Here is a 25507-nt window from a genome sequence, read left to right as displayed (position 1 = left end):
CATAGTTTGTTTTCAAGTCAGTAGTCACAGGTTTTTAACAGTGTTGTCGTAGTTTGAACTCTCACGTGGCTCATTTGTTATCTTTAAGAACAAGACTGAACTTTTCTTATTTGTCAGGCTTTCAAGCAATATTTAAAGTTCCCGGACTGACCTGTTCCGAAAACGAGCGACATCTTTGTTTGTGAGATGAACGTATAAGGCGTGATTCCTTCCAAGACTTTCTTCACAAAGCACAGCACTCTGTAAATCATGTTGTTCTTGTTCATGAAGAGTGGGTACAGGATAACATAAGCTGTTGCCCTCTCATCCCCAGTTTCCACGGTCTACACTAGGAACGCCTGAAACCGTGAACCCCCTTTTGGCAATCAAAACAGCTTGCATTTTATGACTTTGGCTTTCCTATGGAAGCCTGAGTAATTAATTAACTATATATTATTGCACAATATATTAGAACCTGTTTATCTAGAGCAGACATCCTAGATGTATATTTTGGTTTACAGATAGATGGGCCTAAAGAGGGGGTTATAAGCTGAGAGGCTTATAAGTGCATTTTACAGTATAAGCCATTAGTTCCCTGGCTTTTCTTTAGGTGATAAATTTGAATTTTGTTACAGGAACTATGGAAGGTGCTGTTCTCCATCTACATATACATGTACTGATCTTTTGACTTTTAAGCCTTGTCTACATGAGCAATTTCTTTGTGACAATTTTTATGTGACAATTCTTATTTACTTGTGTAGATGAGTAAAATTGGCCAATTTTTATGTGACAAATATATTTGGGGAGTTAGCTTTTATATGTGACAAATAAAAGTTGTCACATGAAATTAAATTGCCTGTATAGATGACTTGTCACATAAAATGTGGCAAATACATGTATGTTCGTAAGCACCAAGATTTTTGGAGGTGGCTAAGCAGCCCAGCCTTAGCTTGTTTCTGAGTATCTCTGCTGTCCAACGTCATTACTGGCACACTGAACCTTGAGCTGTTAACAAATATTTTCTGTGTCATCTACTTGATCAAATATACATGTATTCGTCACATAAAAATTGTCACCTAAAAATTGCTTGTGTAGACAAGGCTTATTAAGTAAACTGATTTGTGTTTTGAAATTTGTATTCCAAGCCTTAGATTGTCCAAGTGGGTGGAACGGATATGGCAACTCTTGTTACAAGTTTGTGTTCCAGTCCTTGTTAGTGCGAGGTCTCAACTGGGAAAATGCTCGTAGAGATTGCCTTGGTTATGGTGGAGACCTTGTTAGTATAGCAAACCAATCAGAAATGAGCTTTGTTTCTAACAAATCTTCAAAGGTTTGGAATCAGCATTACTGGATTGGGCTCAATGACCAACGCAATGAAAGCCAATTTGTTTGGAGTGATGGTACACCCTATAATGCCTCAGTGTATAGTAACTGGAATACAGGAGAACCAAATGATCGTGCTGGTGAAGACTGCGTTGAGTTGTATGGTACACGCTGGAATGACAACAGCTGCAAAAAGGAGTATGGCTATATCTGCGAAAGACCCCAAGGTAAGTCTTAACAAGCGCCTTTGGAACTCTACCATTCACAGTTTGGCATCTAGCTTTGCCTTGAGTACGTACAGTGGTAACCTGTAAATGCTGCAGGTTGGACTGGTTTATTTCAAGAGAGGAACACATCTTGGTTGGAAGCAGCTGCCTCATGGAGATGGGGAGCTTATTATCATGTTGGGCAAAGCATTTATGAGGGAGACTACAGAACCTAAACATGTATCCTCTGTGAGAACTTCTGAGGGTTTTCCTTATAATAAGAGTCTGTAGCTGGATAATGAGGGAGTTACTGTAGCAGGGGGAGGGGGGAGGGGGTGTTGGTGGAAGAGCTACATGACAATTAACTTATAACAGCACAGTGATACAGTGTATAATTCTTTTCTTCTTTCTACACTGCACATGTATTTTTTTTGTTGTTAGGAGCTCCCATGCCTACCCTTGTTACTGTGATTCCACCAGTCACATCTGGTGAGTCAATAATTTTGTGTACTTAATCATATGTATTTATTAATGTGTAGAATGGCCTATGGGTAAGTCTTTTTGAAATATTGTTCATATTAGCAAATATTAATTAATTGCTATAAATACAAGCCTAGCAATCTCTAACAATCTCTGACAGCTGAACTACAAAAATGGATATGGCATGATTTTAACTGCGAGTCAATAAAAATCTGAGCACAGTATATGTAGATTACATGTAATAATACTTGTAAGCATAAAAATTCAAAATTTTGCCAAAAATGGGTCAGGAGTGCAGAATTACATACTCACTAGGTTTTCGATCTTCATCATCATTTACCCATAGCTCCTGTATGGGGAGCATGTCCATGGCATCCACAAAAGCACACCATTCAGAGCAATCTTCAGCTTGTCTAGCAATTTTCTGCCAGTCAGATCTAGATTGATGCAGTTCTTGGTCCACTGATGGTTTCCAGGCCAGTTTAGGGCGGCCCTGTTTCCTCCTGCCCTGCGGGTTCCAAAATAGTGCTTGCCTTGTCACACAGTCCTGGGTTTTCCTGAGCGTATGCCTAATCCACCTCCACTTTTTTCTGCATATTTGGGTAGCCATCCTTTCCTGGTTGGTAATCTCTCACAGGTCTTCATTGCCAATTACCAAAGGCCATCTGATTCATAGGATGAAGCGGAGGCATCTGTTGACAAATACCTGAACCCTGCCCGTTATTCGCTTGCTCACCCTCCAGGTCTCAGCACCACCGAGTAAAACTGCTTTGATGAACATTACTATTGAAAATTCTTGACTTTTCCGATGCAAGATGCAAAAAGAGGCACACCTGTTAAATAAAAGTTTCTACATAAACTATCATTGATAATTATAATTGTTTTTTCCCTTTGTTCAGTCATGTACAAACAAGGAATAATCTTTTGGGCAGAGTTTTTCACAGTTTTTTTTTTTTTTTTGTATCCAGCATGCAGAGATCGTATATTACCTTAGTTATAAGTCAGAGTGATGTTGTGATGTCATGATGTCATTCCATGTGTACTTTTTGAAAACTTTTTACACTAATAATTGAATCCAAGAAAACTCATTATTAGTTATCGGTACATTTCTGGTTCGCTGTACTTGTGAGAAAGATACTGAATTTTAGATGTTAATTTTTCTGTCTTTTTTTTTTTCTGTAGCTCCAATTGCCTGCCCTGCGGGTTGGGTTTTCTATGGCTCATCCTGTTACAAGTTTAGTTCTCTTAGAAAGAAATGGATTGATGCTAAGAAGGATTGCCGAGCTTCTGGAGGGTATTTGTTGAAAATTGATGATGCTGATGAGCAACATTTTATAACTTATAGACAGAGCAATGGTCATAGGGTGAGTCATTTTTGTTGTTGTTTTTTTCTAGATTTGTATCGTTATGGTAATCATGTGATTGCCTTAATTTAAATGTGATTATCTAACGATTTTCACTACAAGTGATCTTTGAAAATTCCCCCAAAATTGCATGTTAGGCACGTACATCTAATGTGAACAAATTGCAAGGTATTACTGAAGTGTAAATCATTCAATCATATGATTACTCAATTTATTATTGACATGATTTAGAAAATTTAGAATGGTTTTTAATTGAGTGTCACAAAACCAAACCCAACCCAATTACTTACTGGTCAATTAGACCACTCGGCCAATCTCAAACCGAAGTAAAACCAAAACCAAAACCAAAACCAAAGTAATTGTCTAATTACTTTCGACACAAAATTGAAAACTGCTCTATGACTCAAGTAACTTACTTGTATTAATTTGCACTGCATGTACCAGACATGTTGGATTGGATTAAGTGATTCTGCAGTAGAGGGGAGCTACAGATGGGAGAGTGACAATTCACTGGTTAATTACACTCACTGGGGTACAGAGGAGCCCAATGATGCTGCTGGGGTGGAGGACTGTGTAGCAGTGTGGGGAGGTGCTTCAGCTGGCTATTGGAATGATGATTATTGTGACTCGGAAAAGTATTTCATCTGTGAGAAACCTGGTGGTATGTTTGATTGTTTTTCGTCTATGGTTTTGGAAGTAGAACAGAGCTCAACTCATCTTCCTTTTGAATTTTGCAAAAGGGGACATTCAGTGATCTATGTGCCCATAGATTCTGGCTCTTTTTGCAACAGATTGCAGCCAAATGTCAATGTCCATCATTTGAAGATGAAACTTGGGTACCTCAGTTTCTCTTTCACCTTGAGGTGACAAACTTTGCAATGGAGCATGCACCAAATTCCGAAATGGAGCATGCAGGCAAACTTTAGGCCTTCTGTTTTGTTTTTCTTGCCTTTTTTTGCTTAATTTTCTTTTCTTTTATTTTATCATGTTGTTGACCATTTAGTAACCTTTGTTTTTGTTAGAAAGGTTTCCACCAAAATGTCAAGAAAGGATATCATTGATAACTGAAGTACATAATTATGTACATTTTTTGTGTCCCTGGAGGGTTGGTTTTTAAGAGGAGAAAGTTGATAATTAATAGTTAAAATATACATCTATGCCCAACCCAATTCTATCTACCCTGCTCATTTGGGCACACTTCGTAAGGCATTTTCCCAATTTTTGAGAAGGTAAAATTGCCAATCTCGTAGATCTAATTTTTTTAGGCTGGCATCTGACCTTATCATGTATTTCGTTTTCTTTTAAAACCTTGTAGGTCGAAATCTCTGTCCACTAAACTGGAGAAGCCTTGGTGACTACTGTTACCAGTTCAATGTTCATCGAGCCCAGTACAAGACGTGGGTGGATGCTGAAAAAGCCTGCATGTCTTTTAATGGTTCAACTGAATTGATCAGTATAAGCAGTGCTGCAGAGAATGTGTTTGTCTTGAGGCAACTTAAAGACATGAGGGTTTCTCAAGTCTGGATTGGGTTAAATGATCGCAAGGTGGAGGGGAGATATGAATGGAGTGATAAATCCACTAGCTCTTACAAAAACTGGGCAGCTCTGGAACCATCTACTGGTGTTCCTGGTCTGATTTCTGATTGTACGGTAATTGATGGCAACACTCAGAATGGAACATGGAGTACATATTCCTGTTCTCGGACACGTGGGTATATCTGCAAGAGAAAACTAGGTAAGGAATTACATGTAATTGATTCGACATTTACATAGATCTACATGTACATGTACATGCAACGTATATGTGCATTGATGTGGGCTGTCTCAACAAACCAAAGTTGAGTGTTCAACCCGATTAATAGTTGACAGTGGTGGCGATTATATAGGTGTTAAATAATTTAAGTGTTTGAAATTTGCTTATTGTAATGTTTTGAATTTTTGATTGTATTTTACAATTTGAACAGTGAAGATTGATTGTTAGAGAGTAACAGTAGACAAGTGCAGGTAGAGTGCAAATAAATTAGCATTAACAAAAGAGGCCAGTGGACCTTTTTGCTGATGTTATATAACATCAAAAGTTCTTCATATTTTTCATATGAACATAAAATTACCTTCAATCAATAGTCGGAATAATTAATCACGCCAAATTGAGGAAATATGCCAAGTTTCATAATATTCTATTGCAAACTCATGACATTATATAGGATCCCAAACTTGCCAATTTTTACAATGAAATGTGTGCCAGGGGGCAAGCGATGCCCCAGCTGGCATACATTTCTTTGTAAAAATTGGCAAAGGAATTCATAGCAGCGTAAATGTTACCAGTAACAAATCTTGCTTTGCTTCCTGCTGCAAAAGGTATTTGGCTGTGAGGAATTTTGCTTCCAAGTGGGAATCTTGTGCTTGGAGAGATTCCCAAGCAGAATCATGCCAAGATGTTGGCAACTGGGAACTTCTTTTTCTGGGAACTTCGTTTCCTGGCAAGAATATTACCATGATCCTTCCAGGAACGAAAATCCGTTGGGCTAAAATCTTGCTGGAATGCCATCAATTCCAGACAAGATCATGGCAGGATCCTGCCAGGATGCTGGTCCTAGCATGTGTGCTAAGAGAATTTTTTGCCAAAATGGAAAATAAGAGGCAGTTTAATTAACCCAAAAATTGTCTATGGTAAACAGTTACATATGTAAGTGTTCCGTGATCAGCAATTAACCAACATTTCTGGCACTCTTATGGGTAAGTGGGTGAGAGCTACTGCAGTAATTTCCAACACAGACATTGACAAGATTTAGAGAAAACTAAGTTAACTGCATGTGCAACTTCAAAATTACCCCAAGTCTTCTGTTTTGTGAAAGGAAAATAAATGCTTTAAGTTGGATAAGATGATGTTTTGGCGTCATTTTGTTGCCATTATCAAATACAGATTTAGTGGTTTAAATGTGAAGAAAAAAATTCAGTTTATAAGTTTAAGTTTATGGCATCCATAAACTGATGTTAATGAGACCTGAGAGACAATATCTCAAAGTCAGGCACACACATTCTGCATTGTAACACTTTATTTCAGAGACATGTAACACTATGAACCTCGTGTCATGCTCATAAGTAAATCACAGTAACATAGGTAACATGCCACCAATTCCTGATCTCAAAGTCCATCAGGGATTCCCAGCTGAAAACAATCACCCCCTTTGGATATCACAACAGACCTTTCATTTCCTAAGTAAAGCCACTGTTGTCTACATCTGTAAAAGACAGTGTATCAATGGTTCCAGTCATGTCTCTCACATGTCCACCTCATGCCCCTGACCTCTAGTCAAGTACACGCTCCTTGTTGTATTCAGTCTTCTCGTTTGTGCCGATCCTTTGCCACTGATTTTTCTTTTACCCTCCCACCCTCCCATGACTGAGACCCTTGCTCTACACATCTGAACCCCTGATACTACGCTTTAGGACCATCTTCAAACGAATAAACAAAATCATTTAGATCTATAGAAATGTTCACCATGAATAAGGCTAATAATCTGTCTTTCCCCCCCCCCCCAAAAAAAAAAAATGAGGGCAAGCTTTGACACTACAATTCCGAATGTCGTGTATAGATACTGAACATTACTATTCTGCTACTTTTAGAAAAACATTTATCCATATATACTTATGATATCATTTGCTTAGTATAAAATAATAATAATAATAATAATAATAATAATAATAATAGTAATAATAATAACAATAATAATAATAATTATACCATTAATGGCTATAGGCTAGGGTTATCTGTCTCCTAGCAAGCCTTAGACCTTATCATTCAGGGTGCAATGAACAGAGACTGTATTTTGGTGACTTTCTTTTGTTTGCTATTAAAGGACGGTGGCAGGGAAGTGCACCCATTAGCTGCACTTTACCCCACAGTAAGGCTCTAGCCCACTGGAGACAGGTCCGGAGAAATTACCTATTCCAAGGTGGCTACCCCCGGTACCACCTGATCTGTACTCCCCCCAGGAGGGGCTCCCGCTCCTGGTTCCCTCAGTCCCCCAGGACTGTGGGATATGGGCCTCACCCCTGGAGGCAGGTCTGGAACTTTTATTCCAGGGTGGCTACCCCCGGTACCACCCGATCTGTACTCCCCCAGGAGGGCCCCCTTCCTGGGCCCCTACTCCCCAGTTGTCCTCCCCTGCCACCCAAATTTTACCCACAGCCAGGGTGTTATTTCCTAAATGTAGTATCGTTAGTGGAAGCTCAGACCAAGCCTCGAAAGAGGATCATTAAAAAGCCCTTTTTCACCCTCACATTATGTAGGGATGTACATGTTAATTACATGTACATCCTTAGAAACTGTGAGGGACAGTTCCCCTTTTTTTGGTGTGCACACTTGGCACTTGGTTTGTATAAAGGAGGTAGAAGAGTTTGTATTGATCCAATTTGTCTTAACTCACATTACAGAAATGGGCTATTGGACTTGAAAAAAGAGGCACATATTTAAGTTTTGTTTCCTTTTGAGTAGAGATGGCAAAGAATTGTGTAGTTTGATGGGTGAACATCCTCACAGGGCTTGCCACAGTTTGGTGTAAAAGTCATTATCACTGCATTGTACGAATATCATTCTGTAGTTTGCAGTCAGTTTTTAGTCAGCTCAGATAGTGAAGCATAAAGTGGCACTATGATCAAATTTGAACCCTTTGAAGTGTTAGGTTAATCACATACATGTAGAATTCCATGAAAGATTCAAAATGTCATTTACCATTTGCAAATATCTGTATTTGTTCCAGAAATATTTGAGGTTGAAAAATGTCTAAAATATGCAAATGAGAGGACTGATGATGTCATGCACTTAACCAAATATTACATCAAGTATATAAAATATATAAATGACTAAGAGCTATCTCGGTCAAACTGCAACAGAAACCGTTGAAACTCTTCATGCAACACACCTACCGCCATAAAAATTTCAGTTCCCATGGCAACCCACACTTTTCCAGTTCCCTCCAACCTGATTTCAATATTTTAGTGATTTCTTAATCATGAAGTTATTCATTCATTTATTTTTCTTTTGTGTCCTTTGTTGTTGTTGTCTTTTTTCTTGTGTAGTTTTCTTTTTGTCACTTATAGTATAATGTAAGCTACTGATGTAAACTTAATAGCCAATATTTTAGTGATTTTCAGCTCGAAAAATATTTAAAAAGGCCACAAACTTGACTTGACATATTTATATGCTTGCTGGATCATGCTGATCAGGTACCATTGGCAAATATCAATAGTATGGTGGACAAAACTGTTCTGGATCGACGTTTTACGACAAGAAATTAAAACAAGCAAAGCGATGCAAATAATTTTATGATTGTCTTAAACCTTACATGTATTAAATTCCACACATGGAAAATTATTTTTGTATAGAGCACGCAAGGAAGGCTTGCATTACAGCATTTCTGAATTTGCGAACTGAATCACAAAAGCACAGAAAATTGCGCAATTTCTGAGAAACAATAGTAAGTGTTATGGTTTACATCAACGTTGTAGTGTTAGACCAGTGTTCTTGTGTGAAGAGATTATTGTTACGTGTTTGTGTATATCTATATCTATATCTATATCTATATCTATATCTATATCTATATCTATATCTATATCTATATCAGTTCTATATCTATATCTATATCTATATCTATATCTATATCTATATTTATATCTATATCTAGCTATCTATCTATCTATATATATATTTCTTTAAGAATTCAATGAGATTGCATAAGGAAGGAGCGATAATTCATCTAAACAGCGTTATAATCCTGTGATACATCAGTGGTTTAGAGAATCAAAGATTCAAGTTGTGATGCTACCACTGAAGGGCCACAAGGCAAACCAGAGAAAGTTATTTCAAGCTGCGCGCTGTGTAAGAAAATGTAAGAAAATGGGAAGCTCCTGGTAGATGAGCTCAGAAACAGGTCTGTAAACTTTCCTAAAAGCACAAATAGCAGTGCGTGATGTTCTTAGCTGACAACACCCTAACACAGCAGTATCTTGCGCAATTGGGGCTTGTAAATGTATGAAGTGGGACCTAAAGACAGTTATCTTCCAAACAGGCAGAAGACCAATCTTGTGGCAATAACAGTGTAGAGACTTCAAAGAAGATCAGTTTATGAAGACAGTATATTGTATTTCAGTGGCCAAATAAGCTGTAAGTCTCTCATGCTTTCTTGTCAAAATCTTGACAAAAGAAAAAAACAACAACAAAAAAAAACTACCAGCATGTAAAGAGTTTCTTTGCAAATTAACACTCCAAATGTGACTCATTTTTCTCAGAAATCACATGATTTTGCATACTTTTGTGGCTCAATTACCAAATTTGGACAAGGTATAAGTTTCCATGTGTGGGATTTAGTAAAGCTGAAGACGATCACAAAATTATTTGTGTCACTTTACTTGTTTTAATTTTTTGTTGTAAAACATCGATCCAGAACAGTTTTGTCCAGCATACTATATAACACTAAAGGTGGCCAGAAAAGTCTTTAATATTGGGGGTCTGGAACCCAGTATGTTGCCATGGTAACAAAAATGTGAAGTTCATATTGTGGAGCCCTCTAGTAGAATCGTACTGCCAAGAATAAAACATTTCTGATTCAGATTGGCTGAGATATCTCTGTTCATCGATCATATTTGATCAAAATCTGGTTGAGTGTAGTTAATTTGCATATTTTAAAAATTTGAATCTCTCTTGGACAAAGAGAGATATTTATAGTATAAACGGTGTTTTTCTTCTGATGCAGACTTCTTACAAGTCTATGTTTTAAAATGGCTGAGATAGGAAAGATGAGAGTTTCGTCATAGTATCACTTTAAAGAGTGTGATATAATTTTGTTATAGGCATAAATCAGTGTGATTCACCATTTGGAATGCAGGATGACAATATCGCTGACAGTCAAATTTCTGCCTCCAGCAGTTTCAATATTTCATCTCTTCCTAGTCAGGCACGTCTTCTTCTTGACAGTGGCAACTTCACTGTTGGGGCATGGTGTGCTGCACGAAACAATGTGGTAAGTAAATACCAGTAACTATTGCATGTCACAACTTAGTTAGATTTTGAATAACTAGCCTGGTATAAGTAAAGTCTGCATAGCCCATCAGGCCGGAGCTTATCCTCATTTCAGTAGCATGAAGTTACTTGGAGTATTCCTTCTGCCCCCTGGGTGGGACGCTAGTCCATTGTAGGGTAAACCCCTAGCATTAAATTTACCATTTCCCATTAAATTAAAACCTAGGTGGAGAGAGGCACTATGAGAAGAAAGTGTCTTGTCCAAGAACACAATGCAATGTCTCCGGCCAGGACACAAACCCAGACTGCCCGATCTGGAGGCAAGAACACTAACCATGAAGTCACAAGTTTCTATTATTAGTGAACCCTGCAGTGTCTGCCTATTTTAACACAGTAAGATTATAACAAAGAAAAAGGCATGATCACAGGGCTGTCTTTAAGTTTTGATTCACTTGTAGCCTTGATCTTCACACCCCCGGCGTAACAGTCTTGTTTCTTTATGGGTGAATTGAATCAGCTACAAATAGTGTTCACCCGTAACATCAAGAGTCCATCAGCCTTAACAGGTGCCATGGGTTACGGTCCTTATTGACAGCCCTGGATCATAGTTATCACCATGGCACTAATACTTAATTATTTGGCAGGGAGAGTACCTCCAGATTGACCTAGGAGTTGTACGTCAAATTAAGCACATTGCACTCCAAGGCAGACCACATTCAACAGACTTTGTAAAGACATTTTATCTCAAATATGGCAACAATGGTCTTGACTTCAACAGCTTTGGTGAAAATGCAACAGTGAAGTACAAGGTTAGGTCTAACATGCCCCTATTTTGTAGAAAACTTGTTTGATATTACTTATTGGCCATTTGGTCAATCAGTTGGTTGGTGATGGTCAGTTAGTTGGTCCACAAGTACTGGTGCTTAATGTGTTTATAGCTTGTTGGCTGGTCTGCCAACCTGTTGGTAGATCGGTTGATCAGTTGGCTGGTCAGGTTGGTTTGTTCTTCAGCCCACAAGAAGTTCTTTGTTAGTTTAGCCTTTAATAAAACATGTACCACTTTTAACACTGTGAAATTCTTGATTTTTGTCAATTTCAGGTTTTGACTGGCAACTTAAATGCTATGACGATCCGCAATATTAACCTTCCAGAACCAATAAATGCTAGATTTATAAGGATTTATCCTTTGACATGGAACTCAAACATCTGCCTTCGAACAGAGATCTATGGCTGTGCATCCCAAGGTTAGACTTGCCAGTTTTGTTATTTTCTCTATTGTCTAAGAATTGCTTGGGCTTTTGACTTGTTATGCATGAACGTCAGCTCGTTGTTCCATGAATAACTGGTTGAGAATCGAAAAGGAATATTATTGTATGTAAAGGATCACTGTTTGAATCATTTGAAGTGAAAACTGCCATACATGTACATCTCAAGAACACAAATGCTGTGAGAATTGGATCATTGGAGATATATGATTTATGTTATTTGCCAGCTGGGAGGTCTGTGTAGTGAAAAACTGTGACTGAGGTCTTGAAAATGCTGCCCGAGGCCGCAGGCTGAGGGTAGCATTTTCAAGCCCAGGGTCACAGTTTTTCACTATATGGACCGACCCTAAACTGGCAAATAACATAATTATTTATTTTTTCCAGCGGAAACTTGGCGTACAAGTGGGTTTGTTTATATGCAACTTTGTCAATGAATTGGCTTAGGTACTCTCTGCAAACCATCATAAAAAATCTAAGGAGCGAACAAGTGAGTCACTCAGATACTAGACAAAGAAAAATGTATTAAAGAACAGAATTATTTCAAACTACTTTACGTTAGTCATGTCTAGTTCACCAGTTAAGTTCTCCAAAATTGTTTTTCCAGCAGTGTGAAATTTTTTGCAAAGTTTGAAGTTGTACCACAAAAACAATTTCTATCAGTCTTTTTTTTTTTTTTGCTTAAAAGCGGCAAGAGAAACACAGGGTTACGTGTCATTGCAGCACTGAGTGATCAACAATCAAACAAAGTCTCACAATTTTAAAACACTCAATTGCTCTATTGAATTTACTTACAGTGACCTTGTCAGATAAACTTACATTGATTAATTGTTGATGGAAGTGTAAAAGGGCAAAGGTTTCTGATTACCGGTAGATCACTTGCACAAATTGACCAAAATGACAATTTCACCTGTGCTGTTTCCCGCTGCTACTGTGACTGTGGTCAGAGATAGGAGAATCTGGACCACGCTAAGATTACTGGTAGTTCACTCCTGAAAATTGACCAAAACGACAATTTCACCCGCGCTGTTTCCCGCTGTTACTGTGACCATGGTCAGAGATAGGAAAATCTGGACCATGCTAAGAACCAATCGGATTGCAGGATTCATTACCCTGCCCTCTTGGGAAAAAAGAAATATTTATATTACATATCAGGCGAGTTTGGTGGACCTATGTTTTGTATTATGGCAGGACTACCACATTGAACAAGCGTAATATGTGTTCAAAGCATACTAAAAACGTACAATTTGCTATTTACCGCCCCCAAATTTGGCTGAGTGACCATGATGTGTGAGCCATATCAGCCATTTTTGGGTCCTTATAAATTGCACAATATGGTACTGTAACTCACTACATTAACATTGAACCAATAAGTTGATATTGAAACAGTCTTCAAACCTGCACTGACTGCTTTGATTTATAAATGCAGCTTCTTCCAAGAAATGCGGCATTGGTTGGGAGGTGGGACCTAATGACACTTGTTATCAGATGAATTCCAATCAGCAGAAAGTTTGGGCAGGTTTGCATAATCAAGCATTGTTGCTTTAAACCTTTATGATAAGCAGATCCTTCAGATACTACATTCACGCAATTATCTGTATAGTAAACATCATCAACGACAATAGCGACTGTGAACTACTTTATAAAATGTAAAACAATCTGGATGTTATTTTTGTTACTAACACTGTGTGTTACATGAATACATTACAGGAGTTGTGTATAATGTCGCCTTACATGTACACAAACTGCACATGTACCTCTTTGTTGCATTTTGTAGAAAGAGATTTTGGATGAGTTCTCTTAGTAATGAATTTCTGTTATTATTGTCTTTGTCTCTTACATTTTAACATCCCTGCGGTTGGCCATCTCATTTGTTTAAAACGTTGTGACTGTTTATGGACAAAATGCTCTTAGAGTCAAAACTTAATTCCCACTAACTTTGCAACTTTCTGAAATAACCCTTGCCAACCCTTTCACCCTTTCCAAACTCTTCTCATACCTTTTCAAAACCTGGTCCAAACTCTTTACAAACTTCTGGAAACACCTCATCTTTGAAAACCGGTCAGTGCCTTGTTTGGCCAGAATTGGAGGGTTGATGATCAAGACTTGTTTTCCCACTAGCTGTACACATGATGATATGAAACTCGCTGTGTTGCAGATGCACGTGTGACCTGTATGAGCCAGGGAGCTGATCTTGTTAGCATTGTTAGCATGAAGGAGAAAAAGTGGTTGAATAATCGATTGAAGGCACTCAGTGGATGGGCCTACTCATTTTGGTTGGGGCTTAACGCCCGAGACTTTCCTTTACAGTATTACTGGAGTGATGGAAGCCCATACAAACTGACTGCCTGGGATGCAGGATACCCCAGGAACACACCACAGAGTAAGTGTTTACTTAAATTTATGCTTTTTTAAAATCAAAAGCTGTTGGGCATTTACATGTATTTTTAATCTGTCAATGCGGGTTAATTTGTACTTGAACCAATACTCACTTGAGGATGTCCTGTTCCATATTTGAAAACCAATAATCTTACCTTTGATGAATTCTTTTCTTTCTTGTGTCATAATCAGTGTACCCTTTACTCCCCAAGAGTGCCAATTTGGTACACATCGTCATAACTTTGTGAATAAAGATTTACTCACTGATCTACTCATTGAAGACGTGGTTGGTCACCCCAGCAAGTTTCCAATTTCTTTTTGAGATGCGCATGGAATGTAAGACTTGTTTCAGATCAAGCTATGTACTAAGACCTGCTAACTAATCTATATGTTAGGGGTATTAACATATGGCATTTGAAAGTTTTTCAGTTTCACATTTCAATTAAAAAGCAATTTCTCTCAAAATGACTACTTCTTTCATAGCTGCTGATGTCAATTCTTAAATAAGCTGATCAGTGGCTTTCAAATGGTGTATTGTACACAGGCAGAGAGTATTTAGTTGCTGATTTGGGAAAAACTGCCGTTTGCCTAAGGGGGCAAAGGGTTAAGGAACCGATAATTGTGATGTATGTATGTGGAAACTCTGCTTTTTGCACGAAGTGGGATATAGATTTTTTTGGCAAATGCCACAAAAAATCACCCTCTTGAACGTATTTTCCTGTTTTACATGTACCCTTGGCTGTAATTTTGCAGCAAGTTTTGCTTTGGAAAGGCAAGTGATATTGTGCTGAGTTTTTCGTGCTTCATGTTGTTTTTTATACTGTTAGGTCAGAAGGCTTGTGTTGAGATTGATGTAACCAGGGGAGCTTGGAGGGATGTTGGCTGTGGGGAATACAGACCCTTCATATGTAAAAAGAGCATGGGTGAGTAGTCATCAGTTGTCACTGGCATGTGATTATTGCTGGAATGCCTTTAAGTTATTCCAGGGAACTCATAAGTGTGTGTGTCCTAAATGGAGACACTGGTAGTCCTAAATTAAGTTAACTAAACTATCTTTGAAAACATACTTATTCACTAAGAGTATAATTGTACCGATGAATGTTATTTTTTCATTACTAGCATCTACAAATGGTGTCAAGACTCCTGTTACTGGAAGTAAGTGACTTATGAAGTCTGTATCTCTTACTTTTGCATTAAGTGACTTTATGTTGATTGCCTGAAGAGTTATATACAATGACGGTCATGTGTGTGCTTTGGTTTCTATTGGTGGAGCTCGATAATTGGTTGCAACATCATGTTGTAAAGAACTTTACAGAATCAGATCAAGCAGACCCTTTTGCTTTTCCTCAATCAATCCAGAGTAAACAAAAAAGTGCTTTGAGTCCTGACTATAGTCAGCGAGATGGATATAAACTTGGTGACGTTTGTCTTAAAGTGAACAAAGTTTGTATTTTCCTTCAAGTACCCACATTGTTCTGGCCGCATTTTGTTACAGTGAGTAGCCGGTGTGAGCTAGGTATTATATTACTGCAGGCTGCAACCAGTAAGTGATGGTCCCTGCATGGCTTGCATGAGATACAGTAATGAGTGATAAACACAGTTCATCCTTTGAAACAGACTGCTGGCAGTCTGTTTTTCTCTCGAAATTCAGCAGGGATTATGAGGAATGACGCTTTAGCGTAAAGGGGAATGGGATGAGACATGGGCGCGGCACACACATCTCCCCTTCTTCCCCACTCGGCCACCGCCATACTGCCCTTTTGCGTTCGCGATGACTAAACACTCGTCTAAGTGACCCTAAGAGAAAAAACCGGCTGCCAGCAGACTACCTTTGAAACTGAGTAATTCCACAAAAGCAATAGATGAAGGCTAGCTAAGAGGGCAAGGATGTTTTCTCAGGATGAAGTAGTGGTAATGGCCTTTGTAATGTATGGGAAGGATTCCTCTTTGGGCCCTCCTTTCAACAGGCGCTCCTTTCTAATAATAGGCACTCCCTGTCTGGTGGCGGTTTTTATACTATGGAGTATTGTGTATAGTTGTTGTTTATTTAGTCTCGTGATTGCATTATGAGACTATCAGAGTCTTTATGATTACAGTTCTTGAATTGAAGTATCTGTTGTTTATCATTTAAGTGTTAAATCACATGTACACTATATGTTGAAAAAGAAATAAGGGTCCCATCCCTAATAAGAGAACCCTCTGTAATGAGCGGCCTACCATGAGCTTCAAAAAGTCTATTACCACCCCAGGTGGTAAATCGGATCATTAGACAAGTGTAATTAGACGTTTTATGAAAATAAGGAAAAGCAACCATGCCAAGAACCACCCAGATGAGTCAGAACATTGCAGCCCTGTCATCTCTAAAGATTTATAGATGTTCATGAACAATCAGAGAAAAGTGTAGTCATAGACTCCTATATTTTCATTTACAGTTGCACCATTGCTAAAGAAGGATGCAATCACTTGGTTCTGTATTGATTATCACAGGATAAATGCCATAACAGTGACGCCAATTCGGATTGATTATAACAAATAGAAAATACTGAAAAGTGATTTGGACTTATTTTCTGTGATTGGTTTAAGCAGAGAATACACCTTTGTAACTACATAGATTAAACGAACCACTGTGGCTATGGCTGGTAGACTTTATTGACCTCAAAACGGAAGCCGTAAAACTTGTCCAGCCTTGGGACTGTGAAAGGGACAAAAAAAGGCACGCTAAACGAGCGTAAATCCACTAAAACTTGGGTCAAAACCTTACGACCACGCTAGTCAAAAACACACTGGTCACGTGATCCTAAATGGCGCGAAACATAACCGTGCGCGGACTGGACTGACAAAAGTCACAACCTTAATAATTTTCCTTGTTTTAGCTCCTGATTTAGTGCTTTGTTTGAGTTTGAAGCAACTTGGGAAACTCCAAAATCAGTGTAATTAAGAAAAACCTCCTTAATAATTATAGGCCAATAAAAATGGCTGCAATTCTCATCTTCCGTTGACATTTTGTATTATGTTTGCTGTTTGGTGTAAAAGACAATTAGACCCAATTCATATAACACATCTAGCATAGCTGCATTATCAAATTCAGTATATCTATGCGTACACCATAATCCAATGATGGACGTTCATGGATTGATGCAAAGTTAACTTCGCTTCACTGTTTCCATTGGCACTGTTAAGTAACAATTGATCCACGGTTTAGCTGTGTATCATTACGTTTTTTGGCACTTCTGAAGTTTGGAAAGCCATCAAGAAGCCAGCGTTGCTCTTGCCTGCATTTTGAGCAACTCTAACGTTTCTTTTGTACTGTCCAAAAACCTGCATGGATCAAAAGGTCGATTGAAGGCAACTTATTCAATCACCTGACAGTCACACGGGACATCTTTTACCTTCCTTGAAGTTTCTTTTTTTGTTTTTTTCTTAAGTTGTCGTCATGTGGCATGCATACTAAAGCCTTTGCATTGTCTTGCAGACTGGATTAGTGGAACAGATTACTACTGGCCCTTGAATACAATTGTGGATGGAAAGGTGCTTGGGACAGTTCTAGCTACTGTACGAGGCAATGTTTCCAAATCAGACCGCTTGCAAAATGGACGAGATGTCTTGTATTTCAAGAGCTATCAGGCTTACCTGGATGTAGAACAGTTTCAATTTGAATGTGTAACTAATCCTGACCAGTGCAGTAATGGAATCACCGTCTCTTTTGTTGTTCAGTTTGAAAATGGCGCAAAGACCTGGACTACAAACACTTTCATTGTGGACACAATTGGGAAAAAAACATTGATAGGGAATCGTGGTTTTGCAGTTTATGTGGTTAACAGTCGCCTGTATGTAACAGTTCTTACCAAGCGCAAGAGGTGGACAGTTTCTCAACCGTTGCTAACTGGCACCAACGTATGGCAGCATGTGATGTTTACTTGGCAACTAGAAAAAGGACTTGTGCTCTTCAAAAATGGAACAAAAAGGTGAAAGATAATTGTCTAGCTTAACCAATGTAAAACTGAGCTGTTGAACTTCAAGGGTTGAAAAATACAACTAGTTGTCAAGGAGTCTATTCAATTGGTACATGTATACAGTAGATCATTTTAATCCCACCAAAGTGAGGTGTCAAAATCTGGCCAATTTTATTGGTTGGCCGTAATTACATAATCTAGTTACTTATCGTCCTTTGCCGCAAGAGATGCACAGTTCTGGATGGCAATACTTCAAGTAATTTACATGTAAAATTCATCACCACACACAGCCTCTCTGCAATATTTTAATTGGTAAATCCATTTAAGGTGGGATGAAATTAAATAGAAATATGGTTATCCCTAGGATCTGAACTTGAAAATGTAGCTGTTGTTCCTTTGAATAAAAAAGCAGACAGTTATTAGGTTCTTCCACAATTGTAACATAGCTGTAAAAATGAAGTGACCATATCAACGACGTGGATCGCACACCAGAGCTCTACCATTCCTTTGTTAGAATTCAGTGCACTACACTACATTACAGTAAATTGAAACCTAGCCAGCAGCTGTGTGATGTAGCTTAGCAGGTCAGAACTGATTTGGAACTCACTATTTGGTATGCTAGTGAAACCACAATCTGGGTCAGCAGTGGTTATTGACAGAGTAACTGAACTTGGAGTTTGTTGAATTTACCATAGTATGAAATTCTAGACTTGTTTGCTTTGCTCTGCTTTGGCACAAACCTTAACTTTGTCATTCCATTGTGCTTAGCACCTCGCAACGCTATGGAGTACCTTCTATTAATTCTGATGATAGTTCATCATTCACTGTTGGAAGCAAGTCCACTCAACCATCAGCTGGTGGTTTTTTGATACGTTCATTGGCGGTGTGGAAAAGATCTTTGTCTTTTCAAGAAGTAAATAGTGTTTACCTGGCTGGTAAGAAAACTTTATATCTGGAAATGCCATGGTTATAATGTAATGGTATTGTGTATTGTAGTAATCCGAAGTTATACCATGATAGGTACCTTGGAAAAGCTACTTTATTAGTTTAATCTGGACCGCAGCTTTCTTCCAAGTCTATAGAGAACGTATTTATTAGACAGTTGATATGTAGTTTGCTTGCCCTCTAGACCATAATGGGCATTGTCAGCCTTAAGAGACTTAAGGGATATGTGCTCTGGGTGGTAGTTTGGGCTCCAGTACAGCGGCTGGTGTGATTGGTCGGGCCGATTCAGGAGTGACAGTCTCTCCCACACTGGATATAGGTATAATCTGACGCTGGGGTGTCTCCCTGGCTCCCTTTTAAACCATAAGTTTTACCATAATGCTGTTAGCTATGAAGTTGTTACAAAGTCTTTTTTTGTTGAGTATCCAGTGATACGGCGGGTAGTCCCGAGCGGGCAAAATAGCTCCATCTTGCCCGCTCGGGTAGCCAATCCAGCGCAGGATTTGACTCATCTTGCCCGCTCACGGAGCTAGCCATATAATAAATGACAAGTAATGAATAACTTGCGGATTATTTAAGTTACGCTGAGGAATCTTGACTTACGCTTGAAATGAATGGAGCCACCATGTTCTGATTGAATGCTCTCTTCTGTATTTTAGAGTTTGGTAGATGTCGAACAGGTTGGAAAGACTTTGGGCAGTACTGTTATCAGTTTAACTTAGTGAAGAAATCATGGTCAAATGCACGGGTGTCCTGTGTGAATCAGCAAGCAGACCTGATCAGCATTCACTCCCCCATAGAGCAGGCTCACATAACTTTGGAGACAGGACCATATGGATTGCAATCTGTAGCTTGGATTGGTAAATTATTGTTTTATAGTTACCGACATGTGATTTTCGAAACAGTCTCTGCCATTCCTACAATGGTAATGCTCAAGTAATGCATGCATAGTCAGCCGTCAAGTTTACACTTCCACGCAGTTGTGTCATCACATTCGACCAAGTAAAAACATGTTAACTAAGTAATGCACCGACAGTCAAAGCCCCCGTAAGGGACCACCCAAAATGTCAAGCCTAGGTGGTTGCTTATTGGAGGTGGTCGCTTACGAGAGCTTAGACCATAATGGGTCAAAATTTTTCCTCATTAGAATATGATAACTGCCGAGGCTTGACCCATGTGCCAATGCCGATGCAATGTTTTCTTCATGTAAAAGTCAATTTCGAGAAAAAAAATCCGATTCTTCCTATTGAGAAAATTGTTACCACACCTTATTATCCATTTTTCGCTCCATTATCTGTCAAGTGGTCGCTTAAGGGAGGTTAACCACAAAGGAAATGTCCAAACTTTTAGCTCTGAAAGTGGTCGCGGTCGCTTACGAGAGGTAGTCGCTTACAAGAGGTTCCAAATATAGTGATTTGACTTGGAAACTCTTGGTATTTTGGAAAACTGGTCGCTGAGGATAGGTAGTCGCTTACGAGAGGTGGTCGCAACCGGAGGGTCGACTTTAGATTTTATGCTGGGGACATCTAGAATGCAACTTTTGTTAGAAGACAAATCTAGTATCGGTTATTTAGTTATAGGTGTGTACTAAGGCAAATGCCATTAGTCTGGTGGTCTAATGAGTAGGGTGCTGGACGCCAGGTTGATCAGTCCAGGTTTGTTGAATTGGTACACTGCTGTTACGTTGTAAAGTTGTGCATGAGCTGCTGTCCTGCTGCAGCAGGCACATTTCTCAGTGATGGGAAATCCCGGTAGTTAAATTACTTAGATATCGTTAGTCCATAAACGGAATTGAGTTCGTCATATCAATTTCAAAAATACTGATTAGCTACAAAACCTTTTCTGAAATTTAAGAGCGACATATGCTACAAACCATGCGATGTTCTCTTTGTATGGGTGCTAGCTGTAGTGACCCGACAGTACCTTTGCACACTTCTGTAGTGAGTCTTTTGCAACCCATGGTTGGTGTTTGCAGGACTGCATGACCAGGGAGTAGAAAGTGAGTTTCAATGGTCCGATGGAACTGATGTTCAGTATACCAACTGGGATGCTTGGCAACCTGATAACTGGAAAAACTATGAAGACTGCACACATGTGAAACAGTATAACGATGGACGCTGGAATGATCAGAGATGTTCTAATAATTTGCCGTACATCTGCAAGCGACCCAAAGGTTCGTCTTGCTACTTCACTGTTTGCGCATCTTGAAGAATTTAGCCTAAATTTTTCAAGTTCGTTGTTTGTAATCTTTTTTAATCTTCTACATCCTTGTTCCTTTATGGTTTATTACTATCTCTTTGGTGTTTTTCTATCTTAGTAAACTATTATTTTCAGGTTTCCTTCAATTTAAAGGTAATTTTGTACGTGGCCAACATAACTCTAAATAATGTGACTGAACTCGTATGTACCTTAAAAGGGAAAAAAAATTTTTCTTCCATATGTTTAGGCCTTCATTGCTTAGTTATTCATTTGCCCTGCCATCAAAAGATACCAGTGCAGAACTAGGTCTCTTGTTTACCTTATGATATCAACTGTCTAGGAAAGTCCTTAAAGAAGTTAGATCTTTGTATTTTATGGGCCAATTATTAACTTAAATATTAACTTATACTCCCTGTAAAACCACTGTCAGTGAGAATAACCTTCAGACTCCTTATGAAAACGTGTTTCATTAACTTCTCTAATTTATTCATCTAATTTGGTCATAGAATACATCCCACCTAATGCAACCCTTCCAACCACAGGTAAGAACCGTTTAGCTTCAGTCTTTCAATTCACATGTGATTTATTTCTTGGAAAGTGGAATATGTTGTGGTGCATGGTGGCAAAACATACATTTATTATATGGCTAGCTCCGTGAGCGGGCAGGATGAATCAAATCCTGCACTGTGATTGGCTACCTGAGCGGGCAAGATGGAGCTATCTTGCCCGCTCGGGACTACCTGGCGTGTCCCGCTAGAAAAATTTCCCCAAAAGCCATATAATAAATCCTTGACCGAACAAACTTGGTCAATAACCCATATAACATAAAACTTTATTTTATGTCAGATTATGAGTAGTAATTTTGAGAAGTTTCCATTTACCCAAGACTTAACTAATTCTTGCTGACGGTGATAAAAATTATAAGTTATGACGAGCGGTTTTCACTTGAGTGGCGAAAGTAATTAGCATTTGCTTTGGTTTTGCATTACCACCCCAAGCGATTGGCTTAAAAAACACATGCCACTTTGTCAGCCAATCAGAAGTAAAACCAAAACCAATCGTGACTCGCTCGCACGCTTTTTCCCGCGCTTTGTGTCGACTGCGTGCATTTACATCGAGTTTTGATTGGCTCACTGAATTGTCTGTGTAAGTTGTAATTGGCCAGAGTGATCAGTTTGGTTTTGGCTTTGCGACACTCAATTTTAAACTACTGTATATGTTTTGGCAACCAAGTAACCAAGCACTGTGTTGATGCATTTCAGCTCCCCAGAAGCTGTTTGTTTGTGAATGGACTTCTGAAGTGCTCAGTTGTCCCATGTCTACGGTTCTGAACATTAGATCTGCAATTTACGGACGGACTGATAAAAGCAGGTGTAATCAAGTGAGCGTTACAAATTGCAAACTTGATGTCACATCACTCATAAGTACGAAATGCAGAGGAAAAAATCACTGCTCTTTGAAAGCCACCAATTCATTGATGGGCTCTGACCCATGTCGAACAGTTCCCAAGTACCTAGAAGTTGACTACACATGTGAAATTGGTAAGTGACGTGTTAACAAAAAAGGTAACTCGCTTTGTTTTAGATAATAAGGTGAAAAGATACCTACTTTGGCCTATTTTCAAATTGATTACCATTCGCATACATGAGGTAAACTGACCAAAGTAGTAATTATATCGTTTTAATGCGATGTCATCAAAATTCTTGACATTAGTACTATATCACTAGTTAGAGGTAGATGTTTGTTTCACTGGGCTGCTTTGTTTTGGAGGTGAAGCATTTTGCAATTTGAGACAGCATAATTCAAACTGGTCTGAAATGTTGAGACTGATATTTGTACCCTTATAAATACTTTAAGATATGCTATTCGAAGTTAGAAATGATATTTAAAACATTCCATACAGAATTGGAAGCAAAATCTGTTTTTCCCCCCTGCAGACCTTTTTGGTCGCCATATTGGTGCACCAAGATAATAATTATGGCAAACTCATGCCAAGCTTAGTAATTTTCTGAATAATGTTGTTCTGCTAACTTAGTTAAGTGTAATTGTGGCCAGTTTATTACTTTCTGTGCACTCTATCTTCTCTAAAAATGTCGAAGATTTTTGTCCAAGTAAAATGATCACATTGTGTTGAAAATGAGCTATAGACTAACTGCGGCCTACCGACTACCACATATGGCAAGGGTCGCTTGATCAAATGAGCGATACAATTTATAAGAATAGCAAGAGCATAAGGGACATTGCCCTTAGTGGGTGAGCAAAAGCAACTGTGGTGAAATACAGTATACAGACACTGATTTGCCGATGGATTTATTTTGTTCTTAACAGGTCGTGTTGTGACTCCTGGCTGTCCCGAGGGGTGGCAACGCAGCCCTGATGGTACCCGTTGCTTTGGTTTGCTGTTTGATCGCAAGAATTGGCAAGACGCTAGACAAGCATGCAAAGTTTATGGGGCTGATTTAGCTAGTTTTCACAGCAGGTATGGGTTCGGGATCAATTACAAGCCACGAAACAGGCAATGTTTTCTGTGCCTTTACAGGTGAAATGAAATACTTGTCTAAATCTTAGAGAAAGACAGGTCTATTTCTTGACCACTTACATGGTTTTCATTGAGGGCCTAGCACCAGGAAAATTGACCAGCTGTGAGAACGATTTTGCCCGCCTGGTTTGCCCATTTACAGGAAAGCTTTTCTTACAAAGAAATTCAGTTCAAAAGGTTTTGCCCAGCTGTCAAAACCAGTTGCTCTCCTGCTGAAAACCTTAATGCGACCCCTACGTGCAAAAACATGGACAAAGTAAGTTCCACTATTTCCCTTTGCAAGAGCGGTCTTTTGAAGCACTTTTCACTTGAGCACTTATGAGGCACTTAATACAAACAAAACGCAATTTGCCTGGAACATGACATGGTGATCTCTAGTAAGCGTCCATTCAATAGATGTTAAGTGTTAAATTGTTGTTGATCACATTGATTGATGCCAGTTCTCCAGGGGAGTAGAGGTGCGAGGCAATGATCATTCAACCACCGGAACTTAGCCCCTTTTGTTTTGAATTATGATGTATAAAAATAAGCTTTTTGTAACACTGACTGGCTGATATGTGCACGCACATTGTGGCACATGGGACCCCGTCATTTACATATTACTTCAAAACAATGTGATTCACTTATCTTGTCTCGAACACTAAGATTACACCTTTGTTTCGTCAAGGCTACAAAGTAGTTACTTAAGCCAGGACATAATGTAACGAATAATTTTCTACCCTTGTCCGGCAGATCGACCTGGGGGCATGGCCACTGAATTTGAAACCTGGAGGGCTCTGGTTGAAATACTCCACTCTGCCACTGTACTTGGTAGTCCCGAGTTTAACTGGTCGGCCGCATTTTGTAAATGGCCATCTAGGCAGTCCCCCGGCCCCCCTCCAGCCGTTTGGATTTTGGATTTTGGATTTTTAACGTGTTTTTTTTTTTTCTATTTGCAATAGTTCTATTCACAGTGTTGTCAGTTGGAACAGCTGTGATATATACATTGAAACTGACGTTAACCCATTTATTGATTGACTGATTGATTGATTTATTGATTTATTGATTTATTTATTGTTTAATGTCCATGCTCGTAATTTAATGTTGATACCAATCTTCACTGCCAGTTAACCACAACCTGGGGTTTGTGTTTGCAGTACCGAGAATATTCTGCTGACATCCCTACTGGTTGACTCGTGGGACATTGAAAAAACTGGAGGAGTATGGATAGGACTTTCAGATGCTGGACAGAAAGGAGTGTACAACTGGTCCGATGGATCACCGGTTGATTACTCCAGCTGGCTTTATGGGCAACCAGATGAGAGGTATCAGTCAGGGAGTTGTGTCCAAGCAACCCTTCAGCCCGGTAGAATGAACTGGTTGTTTTGGGAAGATGTGGATTGTAGTCCTAAACTTCCTTATGCCTGCGCTAAGTTGCCAAGTAAGTTATCCTTAAGTCATGATGACTCTACAGTGTCACCTTGGGGACTGGCCCTATTCTTAATGACAACAAGCTTTATTACCACGGTGCATATCTGAGGAATTTTAATTGTAATTATTGAGAATGTGGTCTAGCAAGGGACCAGTTTGAAAGTAATATTCTGACCCAGTTGTTCAAATGGTGTATAATGCTGTCCTCTGGATAAATTGCTATCCAGTGGATAAGTGTTAGCAGAAGAAACTACAGTAACCACGGTGGATAGTGTTATTCACCCTTTCAGTTCGAGCAACTGGACCCTGAACGCATGATAGAATGGATTGAATATGGTGGACAAACTTTATTCTTGGACATGACACACGGTATCCTTCCTATTTCTTGCAAATTAAATAAGTTCTTTAAGCACAGTTATATTAATTAATGAATATTCGCACTAGTAA

The 25507-nt window shown here is 38.9% G+C and overlaps 1 protein-coding gene across 2 annotated transcripts in view; it reads left to right on the top strand.

Moving 5' to 3' along the window:
* Positions 1–25507, top strand: part of LOC110064817 (uncharacterized) — a 72567-nt gene that overhangs the window by 13922 nt on the left and 33138 nt on the right. For both annotated transcript variants that reach the window (XM_089285770.1, XM_089285769.1), the window contains exons 3-22: positions 1125–1529; positions 1950–1997; positions 3171–3352; positions 3797–4013; positions 4668–5087; positions 10205–10374; positions 11018–11182; positions 11473–11617; positions 13065–13154; positions 13794–14018; positions 14842–14937; positions 15134–15169; positions 17487–17979; positions 18736–18902; positions 19572–19772; positions 20888–21085; positions 21618–21653; positions 22374–22652; positions 23440–23590; positions 24787–25070. In XM_089285770.1, coding sequence (XP_089141896.1) covers positions 1125–1529; positions 1950–1997; positions 3171–3352; positions 3797–4013; positions 4668–5087; positions 10205–10374; positions 11018–11182; positions 11473–11617; positions 13065–13154; positions 13794–14018; positions 14842–14937; positions 15134–15169; positions 17487–17979; positions 18736–18902; positions 19572–19772; positions 20888–21085; positions 21618–21653; positions 22374–22652; positions 23440–23590; positions 24787–25070 — 4008 coding nt within the window. The remainder of the gene's footprint in view (positions 1–1124; positions 1530–1949; positions 1998–3170; positions 3353–3796; positions 4014–4667; positions 5088–10204; positions 10375–11017; positions 11183–11472; positions 11618–13064; positions 13155–13793; positions 14019–14841; positions 14938–15133; positions 15170–17486; positions 17980–18735; positions 18903–19571; positions 19773–20887; positions 21086–21617; positions 21654–22373; positions 22653–23439; positions 23591–24786; positions 25071–25507) is intronic.

Source organism: Orbicella faveolata, unplaced genomic scaffold, assembly GCF_042242905.1.
Source record: "Orbicella faveolata isolate gen_17 unplaced genomic scaffold, um_ofav_v1 contig_13, whole genome shotgun sequence".
NCBI classification, from domain to species: Eukaryota; Metazoa; Cnidaria; class Anthozoa; order Scleractinia; family Merulinidae; genus Orbicella; species Orbicella faveolata.
The sequence above is the reverse complement of the archived record's forward strand: the minus strand, read 5'-3'. Positions and strand labels throughout refer to the sequence as shown.